The sequence below is a fragment of the Stegodyphus dumicola genome, chromosome 8, assembly GCF_044657685.1.
Source record: "Stegodyphus dumicola isolate Sdum_Otavi_A_Nest chromosome 8, ASM4465768v1".
Lineage (NCBI taxonomy): Eukaryota > Metazoa > Arthropoda > Arachnida > Araneae > Eresidae > Stegodyphus > Stegodyphus dumicola.
The window spans coordinates 6,933,891-6,957,110 of NC_140775.1; the positions used below are offsets into that span (position 1 = coordinate 6,933,891).

The following is a 23,220-nucleotide window of genomic DNA, read 5'->3' on the forward strand; positions in this document are numbered from 1 at the left end:
TGATTTAATTTACATAACTAAATGGCTTATTTTCTAGATTTAATGGCTTGAAAAAATGAGTATATTGTTGACAGAATTTTACTGTAATTTATAATATGGATTATTTCTCTTTCTACTGCATTTTTAACTGGCCTTGAATTAAACATAATTATGTGTTAACCGTGCACGTTGTCTCCAGCTGATGAATATTAATGAGCCATGGGTACACTTGTTTCTTCAATGCGCAATAATTATTTTTCCAATTAAAGATTTCTTGTGTCAACAGCGATGTGTCTGTCTCCAGAGTTTTTTGGTTATGTTTCAGAATTCAAAATACATATGTTACCAGCAAAGTGTGCAATCGGTATTCTATAGAATACACAGGCATTTTATAGAATGCCGAAAATTGGCCGGGCTAGGCAAAGAATGTCTGGGAAAAATATGAAAAACATTTCACACTTTGCTTAGGCATTCTTTATACTGCCAAATGGCCAAGCGGTAAAGTACAAAACACATCTCCGATTCGTTTCAAATAACCGAAAATATTTACCAGAAGTTAACAAATGACGTAAAAAAAAGCCAAAATGGCTACTAAAACGGAACCATGGGATTATTAGTTTCTAAATTGTAGAGACATTAGGTTTATTTGAAGCAGGAGTCATGAAAAATGAGCAATCCTTGCCGGGACTCGAACTTCAGACCTCTCGAATACGCACTGAGTGTGCTGACCATTACACCACATGCCAAGGAGGTGAGAGAAATACCTTATATACTCCCCCTTTTAAAGGGTAAATGGGGATTAGGGGAATCAGTCGCCAAATCCTAGTGGGGAAGAATTTTCGTCCACCACCTTTTTTTAGTTCCGGCGGCACGGTAGAGGCATTAGGTCAGGAAACTTGAAAAATGAGCTATGCCTTCGCCGAGGCTCGAACCACGGACATCTCGAATACGCGCCGAGTATGCTGACCACTACACCATGAAAGCATGCTAAGAAGGCGATAGAAATACCTTATGATATTTCGGGAAAACTAAAATCATTTATCCTGTTAAAGAAGCATCAGTATTTCACGGGCTCTGAGTTATTTCACGTCATGGGCTCTGAGTTATTTCACGTCATGGGCTCTGAGTTATTTCACGTTTTCATGAAACTCGATTGGCTAGTGGACACGAAGGACGTCACAGAATATTGAAAGAATTTTCAACCAAATTCAAAAACGTTACAGTATTGAACTGTGCATTCACCTTTGTGAGCCCTGCCAGAAAAAAAAAAAAAAAAGAAGATATTTAAAAAGCCATGGTTGTGAAACCTATGATTTTTTCTGAATTCAATTTCATTCTCAGGTAGATTTTATTGATTTCCAATCTCAGCCAGATACAGAATACAATTTTTTTTTATGTTGTAACAAAATCATCTCATTAATTATGTTTACGTACTTTTAATGAAAGTTTTTAACAGGAGTCTAATTAGTTTTTCAAAATATTTGTATTTTTGAGGAATGAACGTCTTTTAAACTATACCCTTATCAGGAACTTTTTTTTCCCTCATACTTTGCCTAAAGAGCCTTTGCCATTTAGGAATTAGAATTCCATTTGTCATTAGAATGCCATGTATTGTATACATATTATATGTATTTTGTAGAATGTTATTTATTATATTATATGAATGTAGTCTTGCATTACATACAATGCCTAATTAAAGTGGACCCACCAGCAGCCGAGCGGTAAAGTCGCTGAACACTGGTAGTTTGGTACGAGGTTCGAATCCCACAAATGGGCTGGCTGCATGGGCTTTTCCGCAATTTTCTGCATGTGTAACGTGTATACGAGCTAGTTCCCCTTAGGAAGTCCTCCATGAAGGCATCCCTTCCCTTAGGCAGACAGCCCTTGAGTCTTTGCCGTAATCACATAAGCCAAACCCAACCTAATTAAAGTTTACAATAATTATCCTATTTCACACTTTGTCTAAGAACCCCAGGCATTCTATATAATGCCAGCGTTTCATACAATGCCGTAACATGAAGAATAAACATATCATCTTTGATTGTACGAATTTGAGTCTTTCCTAAGAGTTTTATTATTCTTAAGTCCTTAACAAGTTTTATTACTTTAAGTCTTTCCTAAGCGTTTTAATACTCTTAAGTCCTTATTAAGTTTTATTACTACAAGTCTTTAATAAATTTTATTACTTTAAGTCTTTCCTAAGAGTTTTATTACTCTTAGTTTAATTTGAGCAGATTTGATAAAAAAAAGGGTCTCCTTATTAAATCACATTACCAGAGTTGTATTACCTCAATAAATCGGAGTTGATTGTGTTTATTTACTTCCATTTTATTCAGGATGACCCACAAAAAAGTATCCGGTCTTCAGTAGTGGTGTCAATCGTTTTGGAGGTTTTGATTTTTTTTCTGTCTATTGACTGTGCGTCTGTCCAGAGACCTGGACAGATGTAAAACGGTATTTCCTTCTTCGTGCCAGGAAGATGATATCTATCCTATTATATATCGCCGGAAGAAGATTGGTCATCCGTGGGCCATCCTATATAAAAGAGTCTCCATTCAACGATTTTACCAAAGCTACGAGTAAAACGTGTATTGATCTTATAAGAACTTTTTTAATAGAAGTGATTTTAATTCTTTAATTCCCTTAATAAGGGTAGGCATAAGAGAGAAATAAATGTCATATTCGGTTTCGGTAGAAGAAGACTATGATTATACACCCCAAAAATATCAGAGGGATTAAGAAAAAAACGTTTTTAGATGTGGAACAATGTAATTAGCTTGAGTTAAGAGTCTTCTTTCAACGCTTAGTAAGATTTCAAATTTGTGTGAAAATGTTTGATAAAATGACGTCCCTGAAGAATAAAAATATTCATTTTGCTTATAGTACTAAGAACATTTAAACATATCAGAAAACATACATACCCTCTTCCGCAGTTCTGAAGTGGAGGAAAGATCATTAGAGGTGGCTCTTAATTCTCTGCAGTGAAGCACTGGCAACACACCATTCCAGAATACAGGTTGGTAAAGAACATCTCTCCATAATTGACACACTTGTGCGAGAACCGTCCTGTCCAGCGGTGATACGTAAAAGAAAAACGTGGCTAGGAAGGAAGGATCTAGCCATAACTCCTCCAAAGTCCGAGCACGATTGGCCAATAATTCTGCGATGCGTTCACTTTTCTTATTCAGATTGCTTCTTTGTTGTTGTCTCTTGACATTCTCAACCATCCAAGTGGTTAATGGTCCGCTTCTGGACGGTACACTCGTTGGAGGCTGCTGCTGGACGCTAGGAGGGGTGTTCGAAGCGGACGGATTCGGAGTAGGGGTGGACGACGATCCTCGGCTGCGGACAGTGAGACCGTTGAAGCGCCGGCTCAGTTCGGCTGCCGCACGCTTTGTGAAACTCACTTCTGCTGTCATAGTTCACGACCGCCTGCCCACGTGACTCGTCATTCGGATTTTTCTTTCAAAAATGAATGGCATTCGGGAGACTATTACTGCGTTCCACCCAGCTTCCATTCACTTAGCATATATAGTCAATAAAATATGAAAAGTTAAGCGACAAAGCAAAAAGATTTAAATTCCAAGTTTCTTTTGCAAAGGATGCGTACTAACAACAGCAGCCACAAGAAGGAGAACAAACACACTCTTCATTAAAAAGGCTTAAAGTATAATCTATGTCAAAAACGAAACATTGCTTGAATTGTTGAAAACTTCAACAAACTGCTCTCGTTTATAAGGAGTAATTTTTCAGAGTATTGCATTGGAATAACGTCGAAAGAGAAACCTAGTGAATCAAAAGCGATGAATCTTCGAAGCACCGGGCGACACCTGCGCATGTCCGACTCATCTATGAAACAGAGCTACTGTCCTTAAGCCTTTCATAACTAACACGCTGTTTCATCTGTTGTGGTCGTTCATCATCAAACGTTTCTCAATGATGGTGAAACAAAAACGCATTCTGATGCATTCTGTCATTGCGCAGACTTTCCACAAAGTGGAATTAGTTGATATTCGTGAGAGAATATTTCTAAAGGAGCATTCCGGTAGTAAGCATGCCGGGAGGGATTTTGGGGGACCATTATCTGCGTTCCGTAGAATCGGCCCCGTGTCCGCAGCGGCTGACTGAGCTGCGTTGCTCACAGAAGTGCCCCCTGTAGCGATCGATAGAGACGCCGCGGACTGCACCACTTCAGGATGGGAGTTGATAGGATTTGGCGGCAGAGGGGATAGCCATTCGGTTATTTTTGCTTACGTGTTTATTAGTAATATAATCGGATAAATGGAACACTAAGCAGGATGAACGAAGCTATTGTGCGTCTTCCAAAAAAAATTGATCACTGATAATATTGCTGGCTTTTGCTAGTCTCTTTTATAAAATGGTTTTCTATATATTTAGTTGGTTGGTTCACTCGAAAAAAAAGTAAGTTTAATCGTCATAGCTCCACTCTAAACAGTACAATTAAATTTTTTTAACAAAACTTTAAATATGGAAAACTGCAGGGCTTAATTTATAAAAGTGCCAGAACGCCTTCAAAAACAAATTAACAAGTGTAATAATAAATAAATAAATAAATAAATAAAATCTGAAAAGTTTCAGATTTTAAATTACGCCCAAAGGGGCATTTTTTTAACGTTTTTGTACCATTTTTCTCCTTTATTTATTAAATATCATGTTCTGCATACTCAAACCATAAAACTCAGTTCAACAGCAATATCACAAAATAATTTTAAAATGAGCATATCTTTAGGATTTCCGATGCAGAGTCTCGCGAGCTGGAATTTTTTTAATTTTTTATTTATTTATTTTTTTATTATTATTATTATTATTTATTTTTTTTTTTTTTTTTACAGTGTTACCATTGCTCGCTTTGAAACCGTTTAGTTTTTTAATCAAAAATTCACTGAAGTGTTACAAAATATGAAATCGATAATAAAACAAATTTCAAATTCAAGTTAGGGCTTCCACATGCCCATATTCTGTGCTAGATTATGTTATTCAAATTTTGATAGCTCTAGGTACCGTTGTTTTATCACAATGCGAGAAACATTCATACACTCATGTAGATTCTTTATTATTTAATTTCTTTAAATATAATACAGGGCGATAATATTTAGTGGCAACAATTTGAAAAGTGATTCGCCGTTTATAGTTTTCAACGCAAAATGCCAAAACGAAATTAATAGTCTTTCAGGGCAACTTGCCTCTTTGGACTAATAATAGCAAAAAAGAAAATCTGAAAGCTTCCAGAATTTATATTACCAAAAAGGGGCCTTTTTTTTCATGTTCTGTATGCTCTCTTTATTTATTAAATATCATGTTCTTCGCATTTAAACCGTAAAATTCAGTTCAACAGCAATATCGCAGATTAATTTGAAAATGAGCATATCTTTAGAATTTCCAAGACGAAATTAATAGCGCTGAAGATAATTTTTTTGGGGAGGGGGGCATACAGTGTTGCCATTGCTCGCTTTGAAATCCTTGTTAATCAAAAATTCGTTAAAGTGTTGTAAGGTATTTCTCCCGCTTTCCTAGCGTGCCTTCGTGGTGTAGTGGTTCTGCACGCTGGGCCGGTATTCCAGAGGTCCGTGGTTCGATTACCGGCGAAGGCGTTTGTTTATTTTTCATCTTGCCTGCTTCTAAAAAATACCTAATGTCTCTAGTGTTACAAAATATAAAATCGATAATGAAACAAATTTCAAATTAGGGCTTCCAGATGCCCATATTCGAGTGGAGGACTACGTTGTTTAGAATTTGATGGCTCTAGGTACCGTCGTTTTATCACAACGCGAGAAACATACATACATTTATGTAGATTCTTCATTATTCAATTTCTTTAAATGTAATACAGTAATATTCAGTAGCAGTAATTTGAAAAGTGCAACGGACATTTAAAGTTTTCGACGCAGCCAAAACGAAATTAATAGCCCTTCTGGACTAACTCTCTTTGAACAAATTATAAGAAGTTTGACTCGCGTACGACAAATGTTGACCAGGATACTTAATTTCCAACAATTGGTAATTTTTAAGGTCATTTTCAACTTGCCTCGAGGGATCAGTTAATTAAGTTAAAATAATTCGAAGAAATAAATTTAAATGAAGTGCAGGAAAAATGTATATAATTTACTAGACCGTACAAGGACGTCATGTTGTGTCCACATCAGATTGTTTTAAAAAGAGGATCAGTCATATGCATTTTTTTCGTCATGTCTCTATGTATACACAGGATAAAGAACTCTTTATTCTAAAACGGGTTGTAAAATGAATTCAAAATGTTTTTTTCGTAACTTCTGTATCTAAGTATGTACATGTGTGTCTGACATGACTAAAAAGCGATTAGCTAGCAGTACAACGTAGAAATTTTGTATACGGACTGCTATAACATGTAGTTGTGCTCCTCCATTTTTTTATTGTAGTAGGCAATGCCTAAAGTAGTTATATGTATATATACACCCCACCCCCCTTACCCAGCTTAAAAGTCCTTACTCGGTCTTTATTTTTGCAATAATTGAGCATAGTCGTATACTTCCACTTACAGAAGTATTTTAAATGACGAAAGCATTCACGTTTTAGCGATGTCAAATAAAAATATAATAGTAATTGTCGATAAATAACGAAGTGTAGCTTTTAATGAGGTCTCCCTGTTTCGATACTTATATTTTGGAAAGTTCTATACACTTTATGACAAAATAAAAATACAAGATGTTTGACTCCGTACGAAAAAAAAATTGATTAAGGTACTTAATTTTAAAATTTGCAGTTTTTAATGTCGTTTTCAACTTGCCTCGAGAGATCGGTTAATTAAGTTAGAATAATTGATGAGATAAGTTTAAATGAAAAGCAGCAAAAACTGTATATAATTTAATTGACCGTAAAAGGAAATAATGGGGTGTCCAAATAAGATTATTTAAAAAACAGATCAGTCATATGCTGTCATATCAATGGAAACTTCCTTTTCAATCGGGATGTTTCATTCCAATCAACAATCTTATATTAGTTATAAAAGTCGAAAAACAAATAATAGGCGCGACATGGACCCACTCGGCTGTTACAGTTGTAAGGATCTTAAGTTTTACTAACGTTTATTTTATTTTAAATCTTTACTATCACTTCTTATTTTCTACTTCCGGCCAGAATTATAAGCGTTAAAGTTTTTATGCAAAGTTTGTCTGGCGAACGCCAAGTATTTAAGTTGTGGCCTTTTGCCAAGCGAGAGAGAGGAAGCAGTTGAGTCAAAGCAGGCCGCTTACCTTAGAAGTTACGCAGTTGCTGTTTGTCTTCCAGGCCAGAGGTTTTAATCCTCTTGATAAATTTAAACGTATTGTAGTGTTCTCAGTTATCTGTACTACATACGCCTTCCTGTTAATATAAGGCCAATCTTCCACGTTTATTAGTTTAAAGTTAAATTAGAGTTTAGTTTTATTTTTATACTTTTACGTTAGACCCCAAGTAGCGGGTCAGTGTATTCCGAAGTACGGAAGTTATTGTATATAGAGAAAAATAAAGGGTTTTGTATACCCTTCATGTGTATCCTGTCTACTTACCACAATTAGTGAACATAGCTTTAGTAAGCTCTCTGTTCCGAGTCAGGTCCTTGTATGTTCCCGAAGAAGGTAAGAAGGAACTTTGACCCTGATAGTGGCGCCCAACGAAGAAGAATAACCATGGCCGAGTTTCAAGAAGAACCTGTGCTGCCTGCAGAAACGGCTCAGAATCCAGAAATGCCAGCTGCCGCCCTGGAAGGATTTGGTTACATCGTCCAGACCATGCGCGCTTCGATGAAACCAGAAACAACATTTAATGGAAACTCACCGGTAACCAGTTTTTTGGAAAAATTGGATGACCACTTCATGCTCTACCCCGTGCACGAGTTTCAAAAAGTTACCTTAGCTACCAGCGCTTTGAGGGGCCAAGCGCTTAACTGGTTCAAATGTATAGGCAGAAGTCTCTTGGGTCAAGCAGGAAGTCCCACCTATACTTACGAAAATTTCAAGACTGCCCTACTAAAAGCCTTCCCTGTTGTAAGGGATCGTGCGAAATTAGAAACGGAACTTTTCAGTATATATCAACAAAGAATCGAAAACCTCTCGAGCTTTATTTTAAGAAAAATTCACGTTTTCAAGCTCTTGTATGGAAACCGTCCGGATCCTGAAATAATTCAAGTGATTTTGCCGAGCTTACTGCCCCAAGTGCAAGACTTTATTGAATTAAGAAATCCGACTACACTGGAAAAGTTATTTGAGCTAGCAATCCAGTTTGAAAGTAGAAGAACGGCGGACGTCGAAAGAAGACGCCAATATCAACAGCGAAACCAATTTGGTACGCCAAGACTACAGCAAACTCAAACACACGGCTACGGTGTCAAAGCGAATCAGTGGGCAAGGAAACCCGAGCATTCAAAAACAGCCGGCGAACGTCGACAGTTCAGTAGCAACCCAGGAAAAAAGTCTCAAGGCCAGTGGAAAAAGAAGGAAAGCACGGAAAGGAAAAATAATTTAAACTAAAACGGATTTCTGCTGACGAGAGGGTGCGGAAATCCGAAGGCCACGAAAACCCCTCTTCCTTCAAGTTAAATACAGTAATGGTGAAAAATTTGACTCTTCCGAAGATTGAAGTCTTGGTGAATAATATCCCAGCCACCGCACTCCTGGATACCGGCGCGCAGTGTTCCTGTGTGGCAGACGATTTTTTTAGGAAGTATTTTCGCAAATACCGCATATATAATGCGGATAATACGACAGTGTTAGCGGCGCAAGGAGAAAAATGTAAGTGCGTAGGTAAAGTACCTTTGTATAATATTCGTATCAAGGACGAACAAGTAAAGGTGATGTTTTTTATAGTAAAGAATCTGCAAGCACATTTAATTTTAGGAATAGATTTTCTTTCAGAAGCACAAGCTACGCTGGATTTTAATGAAGCGTCCCTTAAGCTGACAATGAAACCAGTTCGTACAGAAAACGCTGAACCGCCGATGTTAAAACTTGACCACCTCCCTAATGACGAGCAAGGAAGAATCCGACAAGTGGTAAGTGAATTTGCTTCGTTATTTAGTGATATTCCAGGATTTACTCAGGTTACTAACCATAGTATTGACACCGGAGATGCAATGCCAGTTCGTCAAAAACCATACCGGTATGATAAGAATAAGGAAAAAATTATAGAATGGCATATTACCGATATGCTACGTAAAAAGATCATAACGCCCATCTCAAGTAGTTATGCCAGCCCGGTGGTTTTATGTAAGAAAAATAATGACTATCCTTTGACGCATCCAAAAAGATGGAGATTCGCTATTGATTACCGTAAATTAAACTCCATAACTAAATATCCGGTATATCCGTTACCGATTATAGAAGAAATTCTAAGGAACATAAAATCAACCAAATTTATGACGACTTTAGACTTAACGACTGGTTATTTTCAAATAGGGGTGAGGCCTGAGGACGTGCCTAAGACTGCTTTTATAACCAAGTCTGGCACTTATGCATTTTTGCGTATGCCGTTTGGCCTTTCAGGGGCCCCGGCAGCATTTCAGTGATGCATGGACATTGAGTTAAGACCTGTTCTTGGAAAGTCCACATTTATCTATTTAGACGATATCATTATTACTAGTGATAATCTCGACCAACATGTACAGGATTTAAGACAGGTGTTTTCTTTATTAAATGAGGCCGGTCTAAAAGTTAATGTCGAAAAGTGCATATTTGCAGCCCCTGAATTAAAATATTTAGGTTACAAAATATTTCAAAAAGGGATCGAGACAGATGAATCAAAAATAATCGCTGTACAAAAGTATCCGACTCCAAACACGGCAAAGAAGCTCTCTTCTTTTCTAGGACTTTGTTCATATTATAGGTCCTTTATAAAAGATTTTGCGGCTATCGCTGAGCCATTGTTAAAATTAAAAAGGAAAAAGGCTCGCGCGTAAAACTAAAGTTGATGTATAATAGCATTGTGTAAAGACTTAAATATTGAAAAAAGTTATTGTATAAATTTTATTTAAAACATTCTAGCAAGGGAGAAGTTTTAGTCTGAAAGACTTTTTGAAATGTAGTATTTTAATGTAGAAAGAATTGGCACTTGCTTTGAAAAGAATAGAAATTAACAATGTACTACTAATGTATGTTTTCAAATGTGTAAAAGTAACGGCATGTTAATATGTTCTTATATACAATGTGAACTGTTATTTTAAATGTTAAGAAATACCGTGATATGGTAAAAGTGAATGTTAAAATTTTTTTATTCGTGTGACTGTAAAAAGACTAAAGCATGGCGAATATGTGTTAAAGGTTGAATGATGTAGTTAGGCTCTCTGACGCTACACTTTAGAGTTAGCCACTTTTAGAATAGTACCTCAGGGTTTAGAGTTGAAATTAGGGTGTGTTAAGAGGTCTGGTTATGTTGAATTTTAACACGTTAGTGTTTTGATTGTAGGAGGAAGTGTGGAACACGTAGACAGAAACACATTCGTGTTTGGTGTTCTTTTACAACACATGTCAGAGAGCACGGGGAGAGATAATTAAAATAGTCATGAATGAAATAAGAATGTTAAGAGAAGTATAATTGTATATGTTACTTGCCATTTCATTGTGTAACATTTCATTAAACTAGTTTTCCTTCCAGATCTCTGGAAGGAACCAGAATTGAATAAAAGCTCCTGTTTAGATGCAGTAGAGATGAAAAAAATTGTTGTATATCCTGGGAGCTGCTATTGTAAAAAAAAAAAAAAAAAAAAAAAAAAAAAAAAAAAAAAAAAATTCTTTCTTTTTAAATTTCTAGTTTCTAGCGAAGTATGTTTGTAAAAGATTGGCCTCGCGTTAGATTCTAGAGCTAAAAGTTTTCAACAAGGTCGTTTTAGACCTCAGTTTCAAACTAATTAACTCTGGCGGGAAGTATGTAAGGATCTTAAGTTTTATTAACGTTTATTTTATTTTAAATCTTTACTATCACTTCTTATTTTCTACTTCCGGCCAGAATTATAAGCTTTAAAGTTTTTATGCAAAGTTTGTCTGGCGAACGCCAAGTATTTAAGTTGTGGCCTTTTGCCAAGCGAGAGAGAGGAAGCAGTTGAGTCAAAGCAGGCCGCTTACCTTAGAAGTTACGCAGTTGCTGTTTGTCTTCCAGGCCAGAGGTTTTAATCCTCTTGATAAATTTAAACGTATTGTAGTGTTCTCAGTTATCTGTACTACATACGCCTTCCTGTTAATATAAGGCCAATCTTCCACGTTTATTAGTTTAAAGTTAAATTAGAGTTTAGTTTTATTTTTATACTTTTACGTTAGACCCCAAGTAGCGGGTCAGTGTATTCCGAAGTACGGAAGTTATTGTATATAGAGAAAAATAAAGGGTTTTGTATACCCTTCATGTGTATCCTGTCTACTTACCACAATTAGTGAACATAGCTTTAGTAAGCTCTCTGTTCCGAGTCAGGTCCTTGTATGTTCCCGAAGAAGGTAAGAAGGAACTTTGAACCTGATACAGTTACCCCAAGTTATTAAGTGTTGCCATATTTTTGTCTTTATATTCGCTATACTATTTATATTTGGGATGCAAATTGATGAAGATATTCGGATTTGCACCGAGTAGCTTCACCTCTAAAACCAAATACAAATACATTACATTACAAAAATACTAAGCATTTGAAAAGACTGGCAGATATGTTAATTTAATTAACATATCTAACACCGGAAGATATGTTAAAGTTTAATTTAACTATTCTTTATTTTGATACTGTGGATGGCAGTGCAATTTGTAATGCGAGTGAAAATGGAATCCTAAATTTTAAAGTTTTCTATTAGAAAAAGGTAAATAGTTATTTTTATGTGAACTTCAAGATTCCAATAATAGAATCAACAGGATGTTATAAGCCGTACTGTTATGATCCACATCGGTGTGCAAAACTTAGCAACAGGTGTTCTTTTTGCCATAACTGCACCGGAAAACATCTGAGAGATATGAAATTCAGAAATGAGAGACAGCGTTTTGTATTTACATGATGGTGAAAATATAGCTGCGCGAAAATGAATATAATGCTTAAAATATGGAATCAAACAAAAAAAAAATCTTTATTGAACTCATAGTACCGTTACACATGATTGTCTAATACAAGAGTAAGAACAACAAGTAGATGTTCCTTAGGACGAGATATTTTGCCCTCTTATTTATTGCAATGGTTGCTTCGCACCGTCTCTCCATACTCGGCACCAGAATGTCCAAGAGATTTTGAGGTAAGAGTGCCTATTCCTCAATCAGCATATGTTCCAGTTGTTGGGTGTTCTCCGGAGGATGTAATCATGCCGCAAAGCGTCTCTCCAAAGCATTCCACACATGTTCTATGGGATTTAAATCAGGGGAGTACGCTGGCCAAACCATTCGAGTGATATCTTCACTTTCCAGTAGCTCCTGAATAGCAGAAGTCCTGTGTGCCCGTGCGTTGTCATCCATAAAAACGAAGTCTGCTCCAATGGCACCTCCGAACAGATGCATGTGGGGAAGGATCACCTCCTGACAATAGCGATGTCTGGTTACAGAACCTCTATCGAAAATGTGGAGCTCTGTCCACCCGTTCGCCATAATGCCTTCCAAGACGAGAACTTCAGGACCACCGTAACGGTCTCCTTCCGTGATGTTACTGAAATGAAACCGTGCCCCGACCTCTTTCCAAATCAACTGGCATTGAGTATCGCTTGTGGCACTAAAACGACTCTCATATGTAAAGAGGACACGACTCCATTGATGAGATGTCCAGTTTTTATGCTCCTTGCACCTCTCTAAACCGTGCCGCCGATGGCCAACTTTCAAAGGGATGCAGCGTTCAGGACAGCGGGGGGAATAGGCCACCTTTGTGGAAGCCTGGACACGCGACACTTGAGTAAACCGCGACACTTGTCGCCCCGTTGCTGTACACAGCTGCTGAGTTATGGCGTTTGCCGACTGGTTTCAGGTTCTTTTCACCTGCAAGTCGATATATCGGTCATCCACCGCAGTTGTTTTCCCGGGGCGGCCACCATCAACCTTTCTAGCAGCTGTATCTAAGGTTTGGAAGGCTTTCCAAGCTCGTAAAACGACTCTTTTCTTGATTCCGAATACTTCAGCTACACTGATCACACTATCCCCTTCCTCCAGCCTTCCGATCATTCTTCCACGTGTAAAGTCCTCCAAGTGATTTCTTCCATGCGTCTCCGTCCTTTCTTTTATTGCAGTCTTGAGTTGAGCTGACCCACTGCACGCATTTTGCATACGCTCACGTCGCCTGTGACGTTTTGTTCCTGACATTTGCATACGCGTGACCTTTCTGCTGAATTCGGTGTTTTGTACTGATCACAAAAACCCCTTTTCCGCAATTTCATGGCTGTCTGATTAAAATTTACATTGTTGCTTAAGTTTTGCACACCAGTGTAATTTTATGACTTGCATTCTGCGAATTGTTAGTCCAAAGAGGCAATTTCGCCGAGAAGGACTATTAATTTCGTTTTGGCATTTTGCGTTGAAATGTCGGTTAACTTTTCAAATTGTTGCCACCAAATATTAGAGCCCTTTATTATATTTAAAGGAATTAAATAGTGAAAAGTTTCCATAAATGTATATATGTTTCTCGCATTATAATAAAACAACGATACCTAGAGCCATCTAATTTTGCACATCGTACGTTTCCACCCGAATATAACTTCAAAGCGAGCAATGGCAACACTGTAGGAAAAAAGAAACATTTTTATCTCCAGCGCGCGAGACTGTGTATCGAAATTCTAAATATATGCTCATTTTAAAATTATTCTGCGATATTGCTCATGAACTGAATTTTATGGTTTAATGGCGAAGAACAAGATATTTAACAAATAAAGGTAATGCACAAAACGTTTAAAAAAAAAATAATAACCTTAGGGAATGTGGAATGAAAAAGTTTTTTTTTTTTTTTTTTTTTTTCCAAGCAACTCAATGGGTATCATTTGGTAACTGATAATTAATGTTATTTTCTTCTTCATCAGAGCAAAAGTTAATAACAGCCTACTTTTACAATAAAATTGTTTAATATTCCAAGAGTATAAAGGCGACGAATTAATACTCGGAAAATTTTTATAAAACAAGTAAAAGTGTAAATTTATAAAGTATAACTTTTTAAATCTGAATATTTCAAGTATCTAAACATACCTAGAATTAATTTTTATATTATTTTTAATTAATTAGTTGCATTTATTACAATAAAAACAGAGATCATTATTACAGTGAAAATGTCCCCTTTTTATTTCCTTGTACGAAGTAAAGGAAGTATGGCAAATATTCAGGTTACATATTTCAACGAAAATATCCATTTTGATCACTATCGAATGCAATTTAACGATGTTTTTGCGTGACATCTGTACGTAAAGACAGAATAAAGGACTTTTTTTCCAAAATAGGTTACAAAAAGGATTTAAAATGGATTCAGAAGAGTTTTCTGTTTTCGTAATGTCTGTACATACGTACGTGTGTATGTATTTATCTCGCATAACTCAAAAACGATGAGTAACCTCAGAACGTCGAAATTTTGTATATAAGACTGCTACAACATGCAGTTGGGCTCCTACCTTTTTGGTTGCAATCGGCCGCACGAAAAATATACATATATCCGCTCGGTTACTCAGCTCCGTGAGCTCAAGTTTTTTTATTCTGATATATCGGTAAACTGTGCATTTTTTTGCTTTAAAAACGATTCAGTTATTTTGTTCTTATCTTCCGGTTGAGGTTCTTATACCTTTAGTTAATCTACATGCGATAGCTATAGAATTATCAACAATTTGAAAGTTGTCTACGTGAGGTTAAACCTGATTTTTTTCCCCATAGCAGCCATATTTGTTTACATTTGAAACTTAACAGAATAGTGAATTAAGTCAATTTCTGCAGCTTCAGTGTCTTTTTGCCGAGTAGGACGAAAAGCAAACTTTAAGTTTTGAGAACCGAAAAATCTGCTTTCTTGCCCGCGAGCCGAATTGCTTATTTTTGCGTAGAAACTCTAATTTTAACTGTAAAAATTGTTTTTTTAATTGTTTTAACAGTATTTAGGGTTTTAAGTTTTTCTATATTTTTCAATTTTTAATGAAGATGTTTTGAGTTTTTATGTATTTTTGCCAGGATTTTTGTTACAGGATGGGAATATATATGTCCTGTTACCCAGCCTGATGAGCTCAGTATATTTATTCTGATATGTTGGTAAATTGTGCCTTTTTTTTGCTTTAAAAGTGGTTGAATTATGTAGTTCTCATGTTCCGATTAATGTTTAAATAGTTCTAGAATTATCAACAATTTAAAAGTTTATGTGGCACCAGGCCTAACGAGGTGGCCATTTGTTTACCTCCAAAAGTGTTTGTACAATAGAAAATTAAGTCATTTGGTGCACCAATATCAGTATCTTTTTGCTCAATGGGAAGAAATCCTAACTGTCAAAATGTTATCTCCCTGCCGTTTACTTGTTTTTGAGTAGAAGTTTTAATTTTAATTATATTTTTTTTTTACCTGTTTGTTTTTAACTGCATTTGGTGTTTTAGGTATTTCCCAATTTTTAATGAGGAGATTTTTACTCTTTTAGTATTTTTGTTTTGCCGCGAAATTAGAACTGAATTGAATGAATGAGAAATGTATCTCTAATGAAATTCGAGGTAATAAGTTTAAATGAAGTGCAGCAAAGAATGTGTATAATTTAATAAGCCATATAAGGAAGTCATGTGGTGTCGACATCAGATGCTTTACGTAAGAATCAAAACAAGTATTAAAAGTTTAAGTTTACTGACTAGTTAGGATTAGAACCGTATAATTCAAAAAATTAAGATAATTGGGTTGATTTGCCTCTCTCTGTAGACTAAAGTCAAATTTTTTAATACAAGAAAGGGAATCTTTTCCCGCATTTACCATATTTTGTTTTTATAAATTATAATAATTATAAAAATAAAATGTTTATTTTTACAAAACGAAATGCAAAATTTTTTTTCAACAAAATTAAGCAATGAAATAGATAATTAAAATCCCGTAAATAAATTAAATAACTTAATTTTACTTCGCCGAAAGGAAGAACAAGACAAAATTCAAGGACATAAATTTAGTGAAACAGGAGGTTTATAGTATAAATTCAATTGATTAATTTAAAAAATTGATTTAAGACTGATGTTTTAGTGAAAGAACTTGAGAAAGACAATGCTCCTATTTAAATACATAGATTGCCGTGAACTACTATATTGCTATGGACTAGGGATACTCAGTGGAGTAGGTATGGAACATCTGAGGTTCGATTAAATTTTAAACGGGATTCAAGGGTTCGACAGCAGAACATGCATTGGTAATTGGTCGGCTTCATCAAGATCCTATTGATTACAAAAAATTACTAATAAAAAATTGGTAATTAATTGTTTATTAATATAAAGCTTTATCATGTAATGGAAGACGTCATTAGAAAATAAATAATGAAGGAAATCACACTAAAATTATTTTTTATCAAAATCATTAATATTTTTAAAAGATCCACAATTTGTTAGGCCAACAAACGCAATATAAAAATAATTTAAACGCAAGAACCAAAGAAAATATAATAAAACAAAATTACGAAGATTACAAAACTAAGAATGGAAAGCAAGGAAAGGGCTGAATATTTTTGAATGAGGTAATTTTAAAGTTAAATTAAGAAATTTTATGCAAATATTAATAAAAAATGCGTCAGTACATTAAGCGCAGCCATCACATTCATTAGAATCGAACTTTTGTGGAATTACAATATACCATATTTTAGTTTCTAAAAATTTGTTTACATTAATAAAATTAAAAATAATAATAAAACAAAAAATTATAAAAATTAAATTCAATAAACCCTTTTTTCCAAAATTTTTGCTTATGTTCTTTATTTAATTGACATATTTAAATTATTTATGTGCAGTTATTTTTATTACAGTTATGCTGTATGTTAAAGCGAAAAAAAAATGTAAGGGGGCTCGATGAAGAAAACCTACCTTGGGTAAGGGAACGAAGCAAGGAAAAAATTGTGAATCCGTGGGACTGAACGAATAAATTTAATGAATTTGAAGGTTTACTATAAAGGCTCATTTTCTTTTCGGGCGCTTGTATTTTTGAAATTCTTTTCCATAGATCTCGTACTAAATACTGTAACATTGACTTCAAATTCTTTTCCAACGTATTATCTTTTCTCTATTTTAATTTTGGGTATAAATCATAATTCTACTCGGGGCACACAGGAGCCCTAAATAAGAAGGCTCCAGGTCATCTTTAATGTAACTGAACAACAATTTCAGTAGAAATTTGATCTCGGGAAATTTTATTTTAAGCACTAAAATTATATTAAAAATCACTTATTGAACTTTAATTAATTTCTTGAGGCTTTGTTAAATTATATTTTTTTAATTACTTTAATCATTAATTATTTAATTTTTTTAATGATTAATAATTTTATTAGTCATTTTATTTATTTATTTATTCCTGTTTCTCTTTCCTGACGGTCTACTGTAGGGCTCCGACACTTCTAATTTTAGAAATTAAGTCTTGGTAAATGACCAGAAATTGCCAAAACTCCTAAATATTCTCTGAACTTACTTCTATCGAACATGTAAGGAATAAATTGAAGATAAGAATAAGAAAGCATGATATTTTTTCAAAAGTTCTACTGAAAGCAATTCTTACAGAGAAATGGAAGATTCTTACATGAAAAAATTAGTTGAATATGTGCCAAAGTGCATTATAAACATCCATAACAGCTAAAGGATGTCCATCGAAATATTTAATGTCCCGTTATTTCATGTTTTTAGTAAATATAAATTATTTATTTAAAATGTCAGAATACTTATGTGCGTTCATTTTCTGAATTTTTCAAATAAATTATTCTTTTACGGAAAACAAGTAACTTCTTTCAAAACAAACAGGTTTTTAAACTAGATGATCAATAACATATGTCGGAAAAAAATTGCTAATGTTTATTAACCGATATTTGTAAATAAAACTGAAAAACAGAAGTGTCCCCAAAACAAGTATGTTCGCCAATTGGCATTTTTCTCTAGAGTTTTTGAGTGTGTATCGCCTGTTTGGCACTGCCGCTGCACAACCTTTTGGCTAAGATCATGTTCGGTTTAAACTTAAAAGACGATGAATTCTTCTATAAATACTATATATATATTACAAATAATATTGAACTCAAATGCATAAACACGAGGGTGTCAGGGAATGCTTACTCGAGCGATATCACTTTTACTGCAATTGCTTTTCACTCAAAATTGAATTAGCTAAAATACTTAATCGGAATAAGTTCTTTGGATCTCTGCATTGGTTCTTAATCACTTCTATTCACAGAAATGTTTGGCTTGACTTGAATTGCCGGTTTGACTTCGCCTTATTGCTCGAGTAAAGGACGAAACACCTTCGTATTTATTTCTTAATTATTGTTCATTGAACGGGAGTTGGCTTGTTCCCCTTGAAAAGTCAACTAATTTCCGATCAATGAAAATGATTACTTTCATTTAATTCTTGCTTTTAATTTATTCCTTTTAAAATTGTTATTCATGATTTAATTCCAGTCCCCGTTAAACATTTTTAACAATTTACATTCAAGTTACTTAAAAGCATCTTTCGAAATAGAACTTACTAAGTACGGATTCACACTTTTCAGATCATTCTACTATAATTAATCTTAGGAGATAATATAATCAATTTTATTCAGTATATATATATATATATATATATATATTAAAATAAAAGGATATAGCTTTTCTGCTTTGTATTCAGTTGAAATTTTATGTGTGTAACATTGAATTCAGCTTTTTTATCTGCTTCCAAGAGCCCCTTAACTGTGTCATAAGACTCAGAGGGCGTCTAAAAATTTAAACAAAGACGGATTCTATTATACATTCTATTCTATTTTAGACGTCCTCTGAGTCTTATGACACAGTTAGGGGGCTCTTGGAAGCAGATAAAAATTCAGTGTTACACACATAAAATTTCAAATGAACTCAAAGCAGAAAAGCTATATCCTTTTATTTTGATTCCCTTTTAGAGGAGAGCTTTCGCCGCCCAACCGGTATAGTGGTTAACGTCGCTGACTGCCTTGCCGAAGGGCCCGTCTTCGAATCCCGGAGATTGGAAAGCATGGATGTTTGTAAATGTATAATTGTCGGTGCGGCATGGCGGCACTCTAAATATGCGGCGAGCCGAAAGTCCTCTCGTGTGGTTTGGTGGAAGAAGGGGAGGGTGCTCTCCATCAAAATTGGGGGCAGAACTAAGCAAAATCGCACTGTCACCTGTAAGGTGCTCAAGCGCCTGTTGCCAACGACAGGCGTAAACTAGCGCTCCTTGCCCCGAGGTATTTAATGAGCTTGGGCTGATGTTACGGCAACTGAGCCTAAATAACAACAACAACAGCAGGAGAGTTTTCAAGTGGTACCTGGGAACAGACTGTTTCTCGGGTTTATTGTGAGAACAAGTCCTTAATTTTTTGAGGAGAGCATGTTACAAAGACGGCAAAAATGAAGGACTCTTGAAGTCCACTACAATTCTCACTTTTAGGAAACGATTTTATATTGTGGCCACATGTCGTATTTTCTCGTAAATACAAAAAGAGTGGGTTGGCTGAGAATAAGAATTACTACTTCTCTTGCGCACTGTTGACTTTACACCAGTTATTGTTTTAAAGCTTGGTTATGCAATTAATTTATTTGCATAAATCTTACGACAATGGTTTATCTGGAATAAAAGTTTGAAATTAGCTCTCCTCTTCCTTGCTTTCTATTCATGTTTCCTATTTCTTTCACAGTTTTGAACTTTTTTTCGTTTGTCAGATTGTAATAGCTTATAACTTTGACGCGCATTAATTTCAGTACTAGCGTTCGTGTATATAATTTTATGATAATGAAATCTTATTCGAAATTTTAAGCAGTTAATATTTGTATTTAATTTTTTTGTTTTACTTCGGTATATGGTACATTATAAAGTTTATCCGCACAAATGTTATATATACTAATTATTGAACTTTTACGTTATTTTAAAAGCACTTTCATGTATTAAAGATTTCCTCAGCATCAAAGTATAAGAAAATTAAAAAATAAAACGACATGGAGATTCAGTATCGGCGATTAACATGGAAGGCCGAAGACAACAAATCTTATAACATGGAGAAGAAGGCTTTAAATGAGGCGCAAAAAAGAAAGAAGAAAAAAGAATTATGCGATGCTTTTGAATGTGCAATTAAAGAAAATCAAAACTGCAGATCAGTATTTCCGAGTTGGAAATTCTAGTCAAGAACAACATCAGGCATCAGCTTTGAGGTCACAGGAACAGCCATCAGAAATTTGCGAACGTTTAAATGCAGCATCAGACTATTCGAATATAATTTTAAGAATTAAAAACGTACTAGAAAATATTTCTACTGAAATCATTGAAGAAGGCGGAACTATCAGAAAATATTTCAGCTACAATCATTTAAAGTGATGAAAAGTCAGACAATATTCCAACCGCTTTTAGAGATGTAAAAAATGAAAGATATCCATCCGATTTTGGTCATTATCCAGAAATTCTTACAAAAGATAAGAAACGATTTATTTTAAATTTTGGCCTTTGTAGACCAAAAGATACCGATTTTCCCAAAATAAAGACAGCAGATCATTTTCTCACTTATTTTTTCATTACAATGATTAATAACTCCGTTTTAGAGACAGATTTTGCTTTGCAATTCACTTGAATTTAACAAAGATTATTGAGAACCGTGTTGTTTAATTTCAAATAAGGATAATGTGGTTGGCAGGACTATAGCACTGGCAAACATTACCCATTAGAGGGGGGGGGGGAATCGAGAGAGAATTTCTCATCATATCACAAGCTGTACTGAAAAGAAAAACTGGGAAGCAAATAACTGTATTGATCAAATATTGGAAAAATCTGTAAAAGATGAAATCAATTTCAGTTAGTATTAAAGAGATTAAATCCAGATTATTTTAGGAAAAAATAACAATGGTTACATACATAGCTAATTTTTTATCTGATGTCAAATTATTGGAAGAATATGACATTGTGATGAACGGCGTTATAAAAATGCTCTCAAATATTGTTAAATATTTGAATTCTAGAACATAAAATAATTCATTGTTTAGGTAGCATTTGTTTGAACACAAAGCTTTTGGATGAAATTAAAAATTATCTTTTTTATTTCCTTGTACGAAGTAAAGAAAGTACCGTAATCGCGAAAAACTTCGGTTATCATTTTTCAGTGGAAATGTCCATTTTGATCGTTCCCGAATCCATCTGGGTCCCACTAGCGGCAGAGTGGTAAAGTCGCTGAACACTGGTAGTTCGGACCGAACTCTATTGATCAATTACATGAACTGTATTGATGAATTACATGGTCCGAGGTTCGAATTCCTCGAACGATCTGGCTGAATGAACCTCCGTAGTTTTCCCCATGTGTAACATGTATACGAGCCAGTTCCCTTAGAAAGACCTCTACGAAGGCATCACTTCCTCTAGGAAAATAACCTTTGAGACTACACGAAGAAAACAGAACACCAAATTATCCGTTTACCTATATTTTTCCTTGAACTAAAAAGAAATTTTGCAGGAGAGAAAATTCACTAATAAAACAGTATGTTCGGATATAGAAAAATATCAGCCCAGAAAACGTCCAATTCAATGTTTCAATTGAGAGGAGTTCGGGCGCTACCGAAATAACTGCTTTAAAAAGGTCAGATGCTGTAAGTGCGGAAAAAATCGTAGATCCAATACCTGTAAATTAAAACCAGATGAAAAATCAACTTGCATTTACTGTCACGAAAATCATGTTTGTTCTTATCGTGTTTGCAAAGTATACAGAAAAAGATTCAATCATTTAGAGAAGATAGAAAAACCACAAGAAATTTCTTCTAAAGATGACTTTCCCGAATTCATTAAAGCTTCAGCCCAAACTAATCAAGAAATGCCTAAAAACTTTACAGTGACAAAATTAAGCAGAAAAAACCGCAGGAAAATTTAGCAGAAATCATTAACATTTTCAAAGATCAGAAAACCTTTTATCTCATGAAATCAATAACCACAATAGCTCAGAGAATTAAATCAGCTAAATCAAGCATGCAGAAACTTTGTCTAGCTTTAGATAGATAACTTTGTCTAGCCTAGAGATTATTTTGAGCTTTGCAGATCAAGATTAATTCGCAAATCCTCAAGATGCATGCATATCTTCACATTGTGGGTTCGGTCCTCAGGCACGCTCACTACAATTTTTGCCAAAAGATGGCGCCATGTTTACTTCTCTTTTAGAGTCTGCACTAGATGTAAAAAGTACGTTCCATCTTACTGGATTCAACTCATCATTAAAAATACCCTCTTTGTAATATATTGGTAAAGGCCGCACTAGGCCGATTGCCTCTTAATTGCGTTATGACATAGACACAGACATACATATGCTTGAGAATGATGGATATGTTTGGATTTAACAAGAATAGGTAATCAAGCGTGTATCCTCATGAGGTTTTATAACCAGCTGGAAGAATTTTTGTTAGAAATAAGAATTTATTAGAATTTGCATTGAGGGTTTATAACTGAGATAGTGGAACTGAAGTTCAGCGAAACCAAAGTGGAAACAGGCATTAAGAGTGGGAGAATGAATGTTTTCGGAAGTGATCAAAAGTAGAAACGAGTTATTTTAAGTAGATATAACTGAAAGCCCTGTATATTGCCTTCGTCAGGATAACTGAGGCAAAATTAATTAAAAAATTATCTTCAGTTCGTTGCAGGAATTAGTAAAAATTTGTTGTGAAGAATTTCAAAATATTGGTAAGAGAATTACAGTGTGAAAAGCAGCCTTATGCAGATGTAAATTCGATTTGTTTTTTGCTAAATTTATAACCATGAAATTTTTTATAAAACCGAGACTGGCTATGCAGGAGATGTTGAAGAATAAAGTGAGTTCCCATTTTATAATTGCTTTTAATTTGTCTAATAATTACAGGCTTCTCCACTTAAATGCTGGTTGGAATACTGAAGCTTTGAATTCACACATTTGCATTATTATTAAAGAACATCAAGCTGTGCAGCTATTGTAATTATTTGTTTGGTAAAATCCTAGTATACGGTGCAGCCTTGGCGCGATTTTAAAAATTATCGCCAACACCAAAAATTACCAAAAGAACGTCTATGTATATACAGTGTCTCACAAAAGTGATGGGACACTTGTGCTTTACAAAAGGAAACTGTAATAAAATAAATTTAAAAACATGTAAACATTTTTTGTGG

At 34.8% G+C, this 23,220-nt stretch overlaps 2 protein-coding genes across 7 annotated transcripts in view; one reads left to right on the forward strand and one right to left on the reverse strand.

Moving 5' to 3' along the window:
- The window catches only part of LOC118186052 (uncharacterized), an 81,545-nt gene extending 77,409 nt beyond the window's left edge, over positions 1-4,136 (reverse strand). Inside the window, exon 1 of the mRNA XM_035356043.2 lies at positions 2,901-4,136. Coding sequence (XP_035211934.1) covers positions 2,901-3,398 — 498 coding nt within the window. The 5' untranslated portion in view covers positions 3,399-4,136. The remainder of the gene's footprint in view (positions 1-2,900) is intronic.
- Positions 1-23,220, forward strand: part of LOC118196057 (uncharacterized) — a 143,286-nt gene that overhangs the window by 84,383 nt on the left and 35,683 nt on the right. Inside the window, exon 1 of one of the 6 annotated variants that reach the window (XM_035367430.2) lies at positions 22,366-22,889. The exons of the other annotated variants lie outside the window; for them this stretch is intronic. The gene's annotated coding sequence lies outside the window, so the exon portion shown is untranslated. Of the gene's footprint in view, positions 1-22,365; positions 22,890-23,220 lie in introns of those variants that run through there. 6 annotated transcript variants of the gene reach the window in all.